Source organism: Nerophis lumbriciformis, linkage group LG17 (genome assembly GCF_033978685.3).
Source record: "Nerophis lumbriciformis linkage group LG17, RoL_Nlum_v2.1, whole genome shotgun sequence".
Lineage (NCBI taxonomy): Eukaryota > Metazoa > Chordata > Actinopteri > Syngnathiformes > Syngnathidae > Nerophis > Nerophis lumbriciformis.
Window position 1 is genome coordinate 44,652,701 of NC_084564.2, and position 15,052 is coordinate 44,667,752.

The 15,052-nt window shown below is 43.6% G+C and overlaps 1 protein-coding gene across 2 annotated transcripts in view; it reads right to left on the reverse strand.

Moving 5' to 3' along the window:
* LOC133614865 (multidrug and toxin extrusion protein 1-like) overlaps positions 1 to 4,939 on the reverse strand; it is a 38,266-nt gene extending 33,327 nt beyond the window's left edge. For both annotated transcript variants that reach the window (XM_072915028.1, XM_061973215.1), the window contains exons 1-2: positions 4,786 to 4,939; positions 4,585 to 4,686 (exon numbers count right to left, since the gene is read on the reverse strand). In XM_072915028.1, the coding sequence (XP_072771129.1) occupies positions 4,585 to 4,686; positions 4,786 to 4,896 (213 nt within the window). In that variant the 5' untranslated portion in view covers positions 4,897 to 4,939. The remainder of the gene's footprint in view (positions 1 to 4,584; positions 4,687 to 4,785) is intronic.
* Positions 4,940 to 15,052: the final 10,113 nt, after the last annotated feature.

The window sequence follows — 15,052 nt, forward strand, 5'->3', positions numbered from 1 at the left end:
TGGAGAAGCCACACCGATCTGCCTGTCAATCTCACAATCTACTCGTCCCTTACTTATAAACAAAACACAGAGGTACTTGAACTCGTCCACTTGGTACAGGATCTAATTCCCTCAGAGACTCAGACTTGGAAGTGCTGATTTTCATCCCAGTCGCTTCACGCTCATCTGCGAACCGATTCCGTGATAATTGTAGATCTTGGCTAGATGAAGCCAGCAATACTTCAACATCCGCCAAAAAAGCAGAGAACTAATAACTAATCGTGCAACTGCCAAACTGGATCGCCTCAACGCCCTGACTGCGCCTAGAAATTATTTCCAGAAAAGTTCTAAACATAATCGGTGAAAAAGGGCAGCCCTGGCGTAGTCCAACCCTCACTGGAAGCTAGTCCGACTTACTGTCATCAATTCAGACCAAGCTCTGGCACTGATCATACAGGGAGCAGACTGCCACAATCAGGCGGTCGAATACCCTATACACTCTGAGCACAGGGCTTCCCAAGAAACACGGTTGAATGCCTCCTCCAAGTACAAAAAAACATGTACCCTGGTTGGGCAAAATCCCATGCAGCCTCAAGGATCCTGCTGAGAGTACAGAGATGGTCCAGAGCGAAAGCCACACTGCTCCTCCTGGATCCGAGGTTCAATTATCTAGTGCAGCCTCCTCTCCAGTACACCTAAATAGACCTTACCAAGAAGGCTGAGGAGTATCATCCCACGAAAGTTGGAACACACCTTGCGATTCCACCCAAAATCTGCCAATCCAGAGGCACTACCCCCAATGTCCACGCAAGACAGCCCCATAGTATCCAGTGCCTTAGGAACTCTGGGCGGATATCATCTATCCCCGGGGCCCTGTGACCGAGGAGATGCATACCTCGGCAACCTCAACCACAGAAATAGAACAGTCCATTACAGAGTCTTCACTTCACTGTGTCCTCATTGGAAGACGTGTCGGTGGGATTGAGGAGGTCTATGAAGTAGTCCTTCCACCATCCACAACGTCCCCAGTCGAGGTCAGCAGCACACCATCCTTACCACACACGGTGTTGACAGTGCATGTATTCCCCTTCCTGAGGCAGCGGTTGGTGGTCTAGAATCACTTCGAAGCCGTCCCAAAGTTGTTCCCCATGGTTTTTTCAAACCCCTCCCATGGTTTTTGTCTCTGCAACCGCCAAAGCCATACACTGCTTGGCCTGTCAGTACCAGTCTGATGCCTCCGGAGTCCCATGAGCCAAAAAGACCCGATAGGACTCCTTCAGTTCGGCGGCATTCCTCACCGGGTTCTGGGATTACCGCCATGGCAGGCACCGACCACCTTGGAGCCACAGCTTCGATCGGTTGCCTCAACAATAGAGGCACGGAACATGGTCCAACTGGACTTAATATCCAGCACCTCACTCATGTTCGAAGTTCTTCTGGAGGTGGGAATTGAAACTCTCTCTGGTAGGAGATTTTGCCAGATGTTTCCAGCAGACACTCACTATACGTATGGGTCTACCAGGTCTGTCCGGTATCCTCACCCACTAATAGGTGGTGATCGGTTGAAAGCTCCGCCCCTCTCCTCACCCGAGCGTCCAAAACATGAGACCGCAAATCCGATGATACAACCACAAAGTCATCGAACTGTAGCCTGGGGTGTCGTGGTGCCAAGAGTATATATGGACACCCTTATGTTTGAACATGGTGTTTAGTATGGACAATCTGGGACGAGAACAAAAGTCCAATAACAAAATACCACTCTGGTTCAGATCCGGGCGGCTATTCCTCCAGGTTTCACTGTTGTTGCCAATGTGAGCATTAAAGTCCCCCAGTTGAACAAGGGATTCACCTGAAGGAGCACTCTCCAGTAGTTCCTCTGTGGACTCCAAAAAGAACAGGTTCTCAGAATTGCTGTTTGGTGCAAAAGCACAAACAATAGTTAGGACCCATGCCTTCACCCAGAGGCGGAGGGAATCGACCCTCTCGTCCACTGGGTTAAACTCCAACTTATAGACTCTGGGCCGCGGGGCGACAAGTATTGCCACCCCTACCCGTCACCTCCCAGCGCCGGCAAAACCAGAGTGGAAGAGAGTCCATCCCCCCTCGAGCTGACTGGTTCATGAGCCCAGGTCGAAACTTCTCCACCTCGTGTAGCAGCTTAGACTCCTTCCCCCCCAGTGAAGTGGCATTTCACATCCCAAGAACAAGCTTCTGTAGCTGATGATTGGACCACCAAGGGCCTCGCCTTTGACTGCTGCCCAGCTCACAAACACCCGACCTCTAAGGCACCTCCTCTATGGCACCTCTAGTTGCCTGGTGACCGGCCGGGCCCCATGGGGGCAGGTCCGGTCTCCCACAAACACATTTTTACACACACACACACACACACACACACACACAATCGAAATACGGACACGCAAATTAAAACATGAACAGGCGGATCTGATTAAACACACAGAGACTGACATACAGACACACAAAGTAGTACACAAACACGTGAATCGTATTAGACACAGATTGAGATACGCAAATACTTTTGCTACAATAATACTTCCATAAACTTGTCCCTTTTTTTCTGTATATAAAATGTCATTGTGGTTGTTGTTCAATGAAAATATGCCCAGTGTGTTAAAATGTTTCCTTGAAAGTACAAAAAGTTATCTTCAGTAATATTTGGAAAATAAGTAAAAGTGTGTAACTCCTGATGTTCTAAGTTTCTCCAAACTAACCAAAATAACTTAAATAAATTATACATTATATTTGTTATTCGGTTCTTATCATCGTCATTGCACTTTTTATTGCTACTTTTTAAATCTTTATATATCTATATGTATATACAGGTAAAAGCCAGTAAATTAGAATATTTTGAAAAACTTGATTTATTTCAGCAATTGCATTCAAAAGGTGTAACTTGTACATTATATTTATTCATTGCACACAGACTGATGCATTCAAATGTTTATTTCATTTAATTTTGATGATTTGTAGTGGCAACAAATGAAAATCCAAAATTCCGTGTGTCACAAAATTAGAATATTACTTAAGGCTAATACAAAAAAGGGATTTTTAGAAATGTTGGCCAACTGAAAAGTATGAAAATGAAAAATATGAGCATGTACAATACTCAATACTTGGTTGGAGCTCCTTTTGCCTCAATTACTGCATTAATGCGGCGTGGCATGGAGTCGATGAGTTTCTGGCACTGCTCAGGTGTTATGAGAGCCCAGGTTGCTCTGATAGTGGCCTTCAACTCTTCTGCGTTTTTGGGTCTGGCATTCTGCATCTTCCTTTTCACAATATCCCACAGATTTTCTATGGGGCTAAGGTCAGGGGAGTTGGCGAGCCAATTTAGAACAGAAATACCATAGTCCGTAAACCAGGCACGGGTAGATTTTGCGCTGTGTGCAGGCGCCAAGTCCTGTTGGAACTTGAAATCTCCATCTCCATAGAGCAGGTCAGCAGCAGGAAGCATGAAGTGCTCTAAAACTTGCTAGTAGACGGCTGCGTTGACCCTGGATCTCAGGAAACAGAGTGGACCGACACCAGCAGATGACATGGCACCCCAAACCATCACCCAACCATGCAAATTTTGCATTTCCTTTGGAAATCGAGGTCCCAGAGTCTGGAGGAAGACAGGAGAGGCACAGGATCCACGTTGCCTGAAGTCTAGTGTAAAGTTTCCACCATCAGTGATGGTTTGGGGTGCCATGTCATCTGCTGGTGTCGGTCCACTCTGTTTCCTGAGATCCAGGGTCAACGCAGCCGTCTACCAGCAAGTTTTAGAGCACTTCATGCTTCCTGCTGCTGACCTGCTCTATGGAGATGGAGATTTCAAGTTCCAACAGGACTTGGCGCCTGCACACAGCGCAAAATCTACCCGTGCCTGGTTTATGGACCATGGTATTTCTGTTCTAAATTGGCCCGCCAACTCCCCTGACCTTAGCCCCATAGAAAATCTGTGGGGTATTGTGAAAAGGAAGATGCAGAATGCCAGACCCAAAAACGCAGAAGAGTTGAAGGCCACTATCAGAGCAACCTGGGCTCTCATAACACCTGAGCAGTGCCAGAAACTCATCGACTCCATGCCACGCCGCAGTAACGCAGTAATTGAGGCAAAAGGAGCTCCAACCAAGTATCGAGTATTGTACATGCTCATATTTTTCATTTTCATACTTTTCAGTTGGCCAACATTTCTAAAAATCCCTTTTTTGTATTAGCCTTAAGTAATATTCTAATTTTGTGACACACGGAATTTTGGATTTTCATTTGTTGCCACTTCAAATCATCAAAATTAAATGAAATAAACATTTGAATGCATCAGTCTGTGTGCAATGAATAAATATAATGTACAAGTTACACCTTTTGAATGCAATTACTGAAATAAATCAAGTTTTTCAAAATATTCTAATTTACTGGCTTTTACCTGTATATCCAAATCGCATGTTAGTGTTGCACACATTCTAGGCAAATAATATGATTTCCGATTTGGTGATACATGCTTTCCATTGGAGAGTAATGATAATTTGGAGAATACCTGTGAAAGAAGACAATCGACTGACAAATACTGTATATGTCTATCCATAAGTTGAAGTCTTGAGCACTCACAGCAGTTGCTAATCCATAGCCGGCCATCACCTCACTAGTCAGACGGCCACAGAACATCGTGACCACGAAAGGAAGCATATAATCGAGAATTCGAGTCATCAGCTAGAAAGACAAGAAGAAGATAAATTGTTGGTTCGCTTTACCGAGATCTTGGCATGTGGTGATGGTCTTCCCAGTGCATAGCAGAGGACAGGTCCTTACAATGGGCCCCGTCATCCTCAGGAGGTGGTACAGTTCCTCCCTGAGGTTCCGGGGAACCTTGTGGCGGAGCCAGCTGCAGCAGAACCACTTGTCACTGGCTGCCACCTCCATGATTGTCTCCCGAGTAGTGGTATCTCAAACTCTGCACGCTACCTCTGTTAGACAAAGTTGAAAGGTAACTCATTAAAAGCGTACCTTTGAGATGAGGCCGTTAGTTGCTGTGCTGAAACTGGAGCAGAGCAGAAAGGTCCAATCTTGATACAACTCTAATGCACTTTTCACCCACCAATGTGCATTTATATTTAAATGTACATTTTATTCGGCAACTGAGGAAATCTTGTCACGCTTTATCTGCGGTAAAGACATATGTAGGTTAAAGGGGAACTGCACTTTTTTGGGGAATTTTGCCTATCATCCACAATCACTATGTGAGACTTTTTTTGTTGATGTAGATCAGGGGTGCTCACACTTTTTCTGCAGGCGAGCTACTTTTCAATTGATCAAGTCGTGGGGATCTACCTCATTCATATATATCATTTACATTTACTTATTTATGAAATATATGTTTTTGTTAACAAGTTAAAGGTGTTTAATGATAATGCAAGCATGTTTAACACGTATAGTTAATATTGTTGAAAAATTAAAGGTGTATAATGATAATACAAGTATGTTTAATACATATAGTTAATATTGTTAACAAGTTAAAGGTGTTTAAAGATAATACAAGCATGTTTAACACATATAGTTAATATTGTTAACAAGTTAAAGGTGTTTAAAGATAATACAAGCATGTTTAACACATATAGTTAATATTGTTAACAAGTTAAAGGTGTTTAAAGATAATACAAGCATGTTTAACACATATAGTTAATATTGTTAACAAGTTAAAGGTGTTTAAAGATAATACAAGCATGTTTAACACATATAGTTAATATTGTTAACAAGTTAAAGGTGTTTAAAGATAATACAAGCATGTTTAACACATATACCGTATTTTCCGCACTATTAGCCGCACCTAAAAACCACAAATTTACTCAAAAGCTGACAGTGCGGCTTATAACCCGGTGCGCTTTATATATGGATTAATATTAAGATTCATTTTCATAAAGTTTAGGTCTCGCAACTACGGTAAACAGCCGCCATCTTTTTTCCCCGTAGAAGAGGAAGTGCTTCTTCTTCTACGGCAAGCAACCGCCAAGGTAAGCACCCGCCCCCATAGAAGAGGAAGCGCTTCTTCTTCTACTGTAAGCAACCACCCGCCCCCGTAGAAGAAGAAGAAGCGCGCGGATATTACGTTTCATTTCCTTTGTGTGTTTACATCTGTAAAGACCACAAAATGGCTCCTACTAAGCGACAGGTTTCCGGTTCATGAAAAGACGCAATCTCTCCATCCGCACACGGACTACTATTTCACAGCAACTGCCTAAAGACTTTCAAGAAAAGCTGGCTACTTTCCGTGCATATTGTAAAAACAAGATAGCTGAAAAAAAGATCCGGCCAGAGAACATTATCAACATGGACGAGGTTCCACTGACTTTTGATATTCCTGTGAACCGCACTGTGGATACAACGGGAGCACGTACGGTGAATATTCGCACCACAGGGAATGAGAAGTCATCCTTCACTGTGGTTCTAGCTTGCCATGCTAATGGCCAGAAACTTCCACCCATGGTGATATTCAAAAGGAAGACCTTGCCAAAAGAGACCTTTCCAGCCGGTGTCATCATAAAAGCTAACTCGAAGGGATGGATGGATGAAGAAAAGATGAGCGAGTGGTTAAGGGAAGTTTACGCGAAGAGGCCGGGTGGCTTTTTTCACGCAGCTCCGTCCATGTTGATATACGACTCCATGCGCGCCCACATCACGCTGGTTTTTAATATATTATTAAAGTTTGACTGACCTATCTGACTGTTTTTTGGACATTCCCTTTAGCGCAGTTAGATGCGGCTTATAACACGGGGCGGCTTATAGGTGGACAAAGTTTTGAAATATGCCGTTCATTGAAGGCGCGGCTTATAACCCAGGGCGGCTTATGGTGCGGAAAATACGGTAGTTAATATTGTTAACAAGTTAAAGATGTTTAAAGATAATACAAGCATGTTTAACACATATAGTCAATATTGTTAACAAGTTCTAGGTGTTTAATGATAATACAAGCATGTTTAACACATAGTTAATATTGTTAACAACTTAAAGGTGTTTAAAGATAATACAAGCATGTTTAACACATAGTTAATATTGTTAACAAGTTAAAGGTGTTTAAAGATAATACAAGCATGTTTAACACATATAGTTAATATTGTTAACAAGTTAAAGGTGTTTAAAGATAATACAAGCATGTTTAACACATATAGATTCCTTTCTTTCATGAAGACAAGAATATAAGTTGGTGTATTACCTGATTCTGATGACTTGCATTGATAGGAATCAGACAGTGGTGATGATAACGTCCGCATTTTCAAATGGAGGAGAAAAAAAGTCCTCCTTTCTGTCCAATACCACATGAAAGTGGTTGGTTTTTGGCATCTTATTTGTCCAGCTTCCGTACTCCTTTGTATACACTTTACAAGAAATACATTGTCGGCAAACTCCGTAGCTTGCTAGCTTGTGCACGCCAGCTTTCTGAGACTCTTATTGTGTTAGCGCAACTGTGCAACTGTGCAGTCGGTCTTTGGAGTTTTGACGACAGGTACGGCGCCAGAGTCTGTTGAAATAAAGTGTTTCTCGCCTTCCAGTCGGTAATTTTAATGAGCTGGCAGCAGCCGGCGTCATCTCAGAAGACCCTCGGGTGCCGTGAATGTCAATCAAGTGACGAAAGTGACGTCATAGTGAAGATTTATGATCGCTCATTTTTAGGACTATTTTTTTAATGCCTGGCTGGTGATCGACTGACACACCCTCCGAGATCGACCGGTAGCTCGCGATCGACGTAATGAGCACCCCTGATGTAGATGATCTATATCTGCTGTACACATTTACTTTACAAAACAGAAGTGTAGGATACTTCTCTTGTTGCCTTATTTGTATTTGACTTTATTAAATGTATTTATATTATCATTTAGTGCAGCCGGGCCGGAGCAGGAGGGGATAGAAAGACAAAAAAAAGGAAGACAGAGGGGAAAATTGTGGGGACAAGAGGGGGATAAGACAGAGAGACAAAAACAACAACAGCAAACACAACAATAACAACAACAACAACAACAATAGAGCAACATCAGCAAATAGGATATGTACAAATATGATGGCAAAAGTAGTAGCAAATAAGAAGTTAGCGAAAATAAATAATAATACAGAAATGACAATGAGCATTATTACACTACAAATGGATCAATACAAATATCAACCTTGTAGATTGTTATAGTACCAATAGGTTAAGCTTTGTCCGTGTGCCATGTGTTACCCAGTTTACCCTAGGGCAGGGGTCGGCAACCCAAAATGTTGAAAGAGCCATATTGGACCAAAAATACCAAAACAAATCTGTCTGGAGCCGCAAAAAATTAAAAGCCATATTATTCGAGTGTGTCATGAGATATAAATTGAATTGAGAGGACTTAAAGGAAACTAAATGAGCTCAAATATAGCTACAAATGAGGCATAATGATGCAATATGTACATATAGCTAGCCTAAATAGCATGTTAGCATCGATTAGCTTGCAGTCATGCAGTGACCAAATATGTCTAATTAGCACTCCACACAAGTCAATAACATCAACAAAACTCACCTTTGTGCATTCACGCACAACAATACAAATTTGGTGGACAAAAGAAGTGGCATAAAACACGTCCTAGAAAGTCGGAGAAAGTTATACATGTAAACAAACTACTGTGAGTTCAAGGACCGCCAAAATTAGTAGGACAAAACGGCGCTCGCCAAATACTCGAATTAGTGAAGCATGTTTAATATAAACAGTGTGCTTTATAACAATTAGGGAGGTTTGTGTCATGTTTGTCCTCCTACAGAAACCATATTAAAGCAAAAAATATATTTTTTCCCCTTATCTTTTTCCAATTTTCATACATTTTTTAAAAAAGCTCCAGAGAGCCACTAGGGCGGCGCGGGTTGCCGACCCCTGCCCTAGGGCAACAACGTTAATCTATGTTTGATGAAACGTGATTATATGCATGAGTGTATGTATGCATATGTGTATATGTATGTTTGTACAGTGAATGTATATGTACAGTATGTGTATATGTATGTACAAACCCCGTTTCCATATGAGTTGGGAAATTGTGTTAGATGTAAATATAAACGGAATACAATGATTTGCAAATCCTTTTCAAGCCATATTCAGTTGAATATGCTACAAAGACAACATATTTGATGTTCAAACAATAAGCAATAATCATTAACTTTAGAATTTGATGGCAGCAACACGTGACAAAGAAGTTGGGAAAGGTGGCAATAAATACTGATAAAGTTGAGGAATGCTCATCAAACACTTATTTGGAACATCCCACAGGTGTGCAGGCAAATTGGGAACAGGTGGGTGCCATGATTGGGTATAAAAGTAGATTCCACGAAATGCTCAGTCATTCACAAACAAGGATGGGGCGAGGGTCACCACTTTGTCAACAAATGCGTGAGCAAATTGTTGAACAGTTTAAGAAAAACCTCTCTCAAGCAGCTATTGCAAGGAATTTAGGGATTTCACCATCTACGGTCCGCAATATCATCAAAGGGTTCAGAGAATCTGGAGAAATCACTGCACGTAAGCAGCTAAGCCCGTGTCCTTCGATCCCTCAGGCTGCACTGCATCAACAAGCGACATCAGTGTGTAAAGGATATCACCACATGGGCTCAGGAACACTTCAGAAACCCACTGTCAGTAACTACAGTTGGTCGCTACATCTGTAAGTGCAAGTTAAAACTCTCCTATGCAAGGCGAAAACCGTTTATCAACAACACCCAGAAACGCCGTCGGCTTCGCTGGGCCTGAGCTCATCTAAGATGGACTGATACAAAGTGGAAAAGTGTTCTGTGGTCTGACGAGTCCACATTTCGAATTTTTTTGGGAAACTGTGGACGTCGTGTCCTCCGGACCAAAGAGGAAAAGAACCATCCGGATTGTTCTAGGCGCAAAGTGTAAAAGGCAGCATGTGTGATGGTATGGGGGTGTATTAGTGCCCAAGACATGGGTAACTTACACATCTGTGAAGGCACCATTAATGCTGAAAGGTACATACTGTCATGACTTGATCTGGGTGTTTGCTTTTCCGGGATGCAACGGAAAGCTGGCTCGGGTGAGACGGAATGAAGGTACATGATTTATTAATACATCAAAAAAAAAAGTACAAACGAAAAGCGCGCACAGTGGCGGAGAATAAACTATGAAACCAAAAGACTATAGCAAAAAGTACAAACGAAAAAACACGCACAATGGCGGAGAACAAACTATGAAACCAAAAAGACTATAAACATGGAACAAAAACTTACTTGGCTTGGACAAAAATAGTTGCTTGAGGAATGGACATGGAAAGAATGGACAGAGCATAAATGTGGTGATGTCGTCAGGACCAACAACAGAAAATGAATGAACTTAAATACTATGGACATGATTAGTGAAAGCAGGTGCGTGACTCAAAACGTGAAACAGGTGCGTGACGTGACAGGTGAAAACTAATGGTTGCTATGGTGACAAACAAGAGTGCACAATGAGTCCAAACGTGGAACAGGTGAAACTAATGGGTAATCATGCAAACAAGACAAGGGAGTGAAAAGCCAGAAACTAAACAAAACATGACTTAAAACAAAATATGATTACACAGACATGACACATACAGGTTTTGGAGCAACATATGTTGCCATCCAAGCAACGTTACCATGGACGCCCCTGCTTATTTCAGCAACATCAACGTGGCTTCATAGTAAAAAAGTGCGGGTACTAGACTGGCCTGCCTGTAGTCCAGACCTGTCTCCCATTGAAAATGTGTGGCGCATTATGAAGCCTAAAATAGCACAAGGGAGACCCCCGGACTGTTGAACAACTTAAGCTGTACATCAAGCAAGAATGGGAAAGAATTCCACCTGAGAAGCTTCAAAAATGTGTCTCCTCAGTTCCCAAACCTTTACTGAGTGTTGTTAAAAGGAAAGGCCGTGTAACACAGTGGTGAACATGCCCTTTCCCAACTACTTTGTCACGTGTTGCAGCCATGAAATTCTAAGTTAATTAATATTTGCAAAAAAAAAATTAAGTTTATCAGTTTGAACATCAAATATGTTGTCTTTGATCAAATATGTTGTCTTTGTCGCATATTCAACTGAATATGGCTTGAAAAGGATTTGCAAATCATTGTATTCCGTTTATATTTACATCTAACACAATTTCCCAACTCATATGGAAAGGGGGTTTGTATGTATGTCTAAAAAAAATTAACATCCATTGGCAAATGTCATGTCGCAAGGTAGTTGGTGCCTGTCGTGGCGGTAATCCTAGAACCCGTTGGTGGACACCGGCGGTGAGGGATGCCGTCAAGCTGAAGAAGGAGTCCTATCGGGTTCTTTTGGCTCATAGGACTCCTGAGGCAGCGGACAGGTACCGACAGGCCAAGCGGTGTGCGGCTTCAGCGGTTGCGGAGGCAAAAACTCGGACATGGGAGGAGTTCGGGGAAGGCATGGAAAACGACTTCCGGACGGCTTCGAAGCGATTCTGGACCACCATCCGCCGCCTCAGGAAGGGGAAGCAGTGCACTATCAACACCGTGTATGGTGAGGATGGTGTTCTGTTGACCTCGACTGCGGATGTTGTGGATCGGTGGAGGGAATACTTCGAAGACCTCCTCAATCCCACCAACACGTCTTCCTATGAGGAAGCAGTGCCTGGGGAATCTGTGGTGGGCTCTTCTATTTCTGGGGCTGAGGTTGCTGAGGTAGTTAAAAAGCTCCTCGGTGGCAAGGCCCCGGGGGTGGATGAGATCCGCCCGGAGTTCCTTAAGGCTCTGGATGCTGTGGGGCTGTCTTGGTTGACAAGACTCTGCAGCATCGCGTGTACATCGGGGGCGGTACCTCTGGATTGGCAGACCGGGGTGGTGGTTCCTCTCTTTAAGAAGGGGAACCGAAGGGTGTGTTCTAACTATCGTGGGATCACACTCCTCAGCCTTCCCGGTAAGGTCTATGCAGGTGTACTGGAGAGGAGGCTACGCCGGATAGTCGAACCTCGGATTCAGGAGGAACAGTGTGGTTTTCGTCCTGGTCGTGGAACTGTGGACCAGCTCTATACTCTCGGCAGGGTCCTTGAGGGTGCATGGGAGTTTGCCCAACCAGTCTACATGTGTTTTGTGGACTTGGAGAAGGCATTCGACCGTGTCCCTCGGGAAGTCCTGTGGGGAGTGCTCAGAGAGTATGGGGTATCGGACTGTCTGATTTTGGCGGTCCGCTCCCTGTATGATCAGTGTCAGAGCTTGGTCCGCATTGCCGGCAGTAAGTCGGACACGTTTCCAGTGAGGGTTGGACTCCGCCAAGGCTGCCCTTTGTCACCGATTCTGTTCATAACTTTTATGGACAGAATTTCTAGGCGCAGTCAAGGCGTTGAGGGGATCTGGTTTGGTGGCTGCAGGAGTAGGTCTCTGCTTTTTGCAGATGATGTGGTCCTGATGGCTTCATCTGGCCAGGATCTTCAGCTCTCGCTGGATCGGTTCGCAGCCGAGTGTGAAGCGACTGGGATGAGAATCAGCACCTCCAAGTCCGAGTCCATGGTTCTCGCCCGGAAAAGGGTGGAATGCCATCTTCGGGTTGGGGAGGAGACCCTGCCCCAAGTGGAGGAGTTCAAGTACCTCGGAGTCTTGTTCACGAGTGGGGGAAGAGTGGATCGTGAGATCGACAGGCGGATTGGTGCGGCATCTTCAGTAATGCGGACGCTGTATCGATCCGTTGTGGTGAAGAAGGAGCTGAGCCGGAAGGCAAAGCTCTCAATTTACCGGTCGATCTACGTTCCCATCCTCACCTATGGTCATGAGCTTTGGGTTATGACCGAAAGGACAAGATCACGGGTACAAGCGGCCCAAATGAGTTTCCTCCGCCGGGTGGCGGGGCTCTCCCTTAGAGATAGGGTGAGAAGCTCTGTCATCCGGGGGGAGCTCAAAGTAAAGCCGCTGCTCCTCCACATGGAGAGGAGCCAGATGAGGTGGTTCGGGCATCTGGTCAGGATGCCACCCGATCGCCTCCCTCGGGAGGTGTTTAGGGCACGTCCGACCGGAAGGAGGCCACGGGGCAGACCCAGGACACGCTGGGAAGACTATGTCTCCCGGCTGGCCTGGGAACGCCTCGGGATCCCCCGGGAGGAGCTGGACGAAGTGGCTGGGGAGAGGGAGGTCTGGGCTTCCCTGCTTAGGCTGCTGCCCCCGCGACCCGACCTCGGATAAGCGGAAGAAGATGGATGGCAAATGTCATCAATAATTATTAAGCACAGCCAGTCTACAAAACAAAAACAAAAGTAATGACAAAAATTGTCCCTAGGATCTGTTGAGGGGTTAAAAACTTTAAACAGCTCGCTCCCACTCAAACTCAAAAGCCATGACGATTCATGCACACGCTAATCCCAAAGAACCTTCCCTTTTTTCCCCCGTTACGTGAAATCTGTGTGAGATGTCTGTTCATTTCAGTATTTGTGAGCATTGCAAATGAATGACTGTGTCCTGTTGGACTTGCAGCAAATCAGTCACCAGTGAGAGAGGCGATGCCGTAACACCTGAGTGACATCGCACACCGTAGCCTGTATCGCCCCAAGATAACACACATCATCTGCTAGCTGCTATCAGGAATGATGCACTCTGCTTCCTCTTGATTGACGTCCAACTTGCTAAATGCTAAATGCCGGCTGCTGCGTTGATGGCAGCTTCGGCGACGTGAGCGAGGATCCTTATTTTCCACAGGTGGCATCTGCAGTCTAATACCCAATGTGATCTCCATGTGTCTTCGTCTCATAGGATGTCTTGTTGGGAACTCCTCATAAAACCTTGATAGAAATCTCATTTTCACTTCACGGGCTCAAACGTTGCCCTGCATGAGAGTTGAAAAATATGGGTCATCTCCAGCCTGCGCCCTCAATCTTGATCCTATAGACCAGGGGTGCTCATTACGTCGATCGCGAGCTACCGGTCGATCTCGGAGGGTGTGTCAGTCGATCACCAGCCAGGCATTAAAAAAATAGTCCTAAAAATGAGCGATCATAAATCTTCACTATGACGTCACTTTCGTCACTTGATTGACATTCACGGCACCCGAGGGTCTTCTGAGATGACGCTGGCTGCTGCCAGCTCATTAAAATTACCGACTGGAAGGCGAGAAACACTTTACTTCAACAGACTCCGGCGCCGTACCTGTCGTCAAAACTCCAAAGACCGACTGCACAGTTGCACAGTTGCGCTAACAAAACAAGTCTCAGAAAGCTGGCGTACACAAGCTAGCAAGCTACGGAGTTTGCTGACAATGTATTTCTTGTAAAGTGTATACAAAGGAGTACGGAAGCTGGACAAATAAGATGCCAAAAACCAACCACTTTCATGTGGTATTGGACAGAAAGGAGAACTTTTTTCTCCTCCATTCGAAAATGCGGACGTTATCACCACTGTCTGATTCCTATCAATGCAAGTCATCATAATCAGGTAATACACCAACTTATATTATTGTCTTCATGAAAGAAAGGAATCTATATGTGTTAAACATGCTTGTATTATCTTTAACCACCTTTAACTTGTTAACAATATTAACTATATGTGTTAAACATGCTTGCATTATCTTTAAACACCTTTAACTTATTAAGAATATTAACTATATGTGTTAAACATGCTTGCATTATCTTTAAACACCTTTAACTTATTAATAATATTAACTATATGTGTTAAACATACTTGTATTATCATTAAACACCTTTAACTTGTTAACAATGTGTTAAACATGCTTGTATTATCTTTAAACACCTTTAACTTATTAATAATATTAACTATATGTATTAAACATGCTTGTATTATCATTAAACACCTTTAATTTGTTAACAATATTAACTATATGTATTAAACATGCTTGCATTATCTTTAAACACCTTTAACTTGTTAACAATATTAACTATATGTATTAAACATACTTGTATTATCATTAAACACCTTTAATTTATTAACAAAGACATATATTTCATAAATAAGTAAATATAAATGATATATATTAAAATAAGGTAGATCCCCACGACTTGATCAATTGAAAAGTAGCTCGCCTGCAGAAAAAGTGTGAGCACCCCTGATATAGACGTTGACAATTTAAAAGAATGCAGCCAAG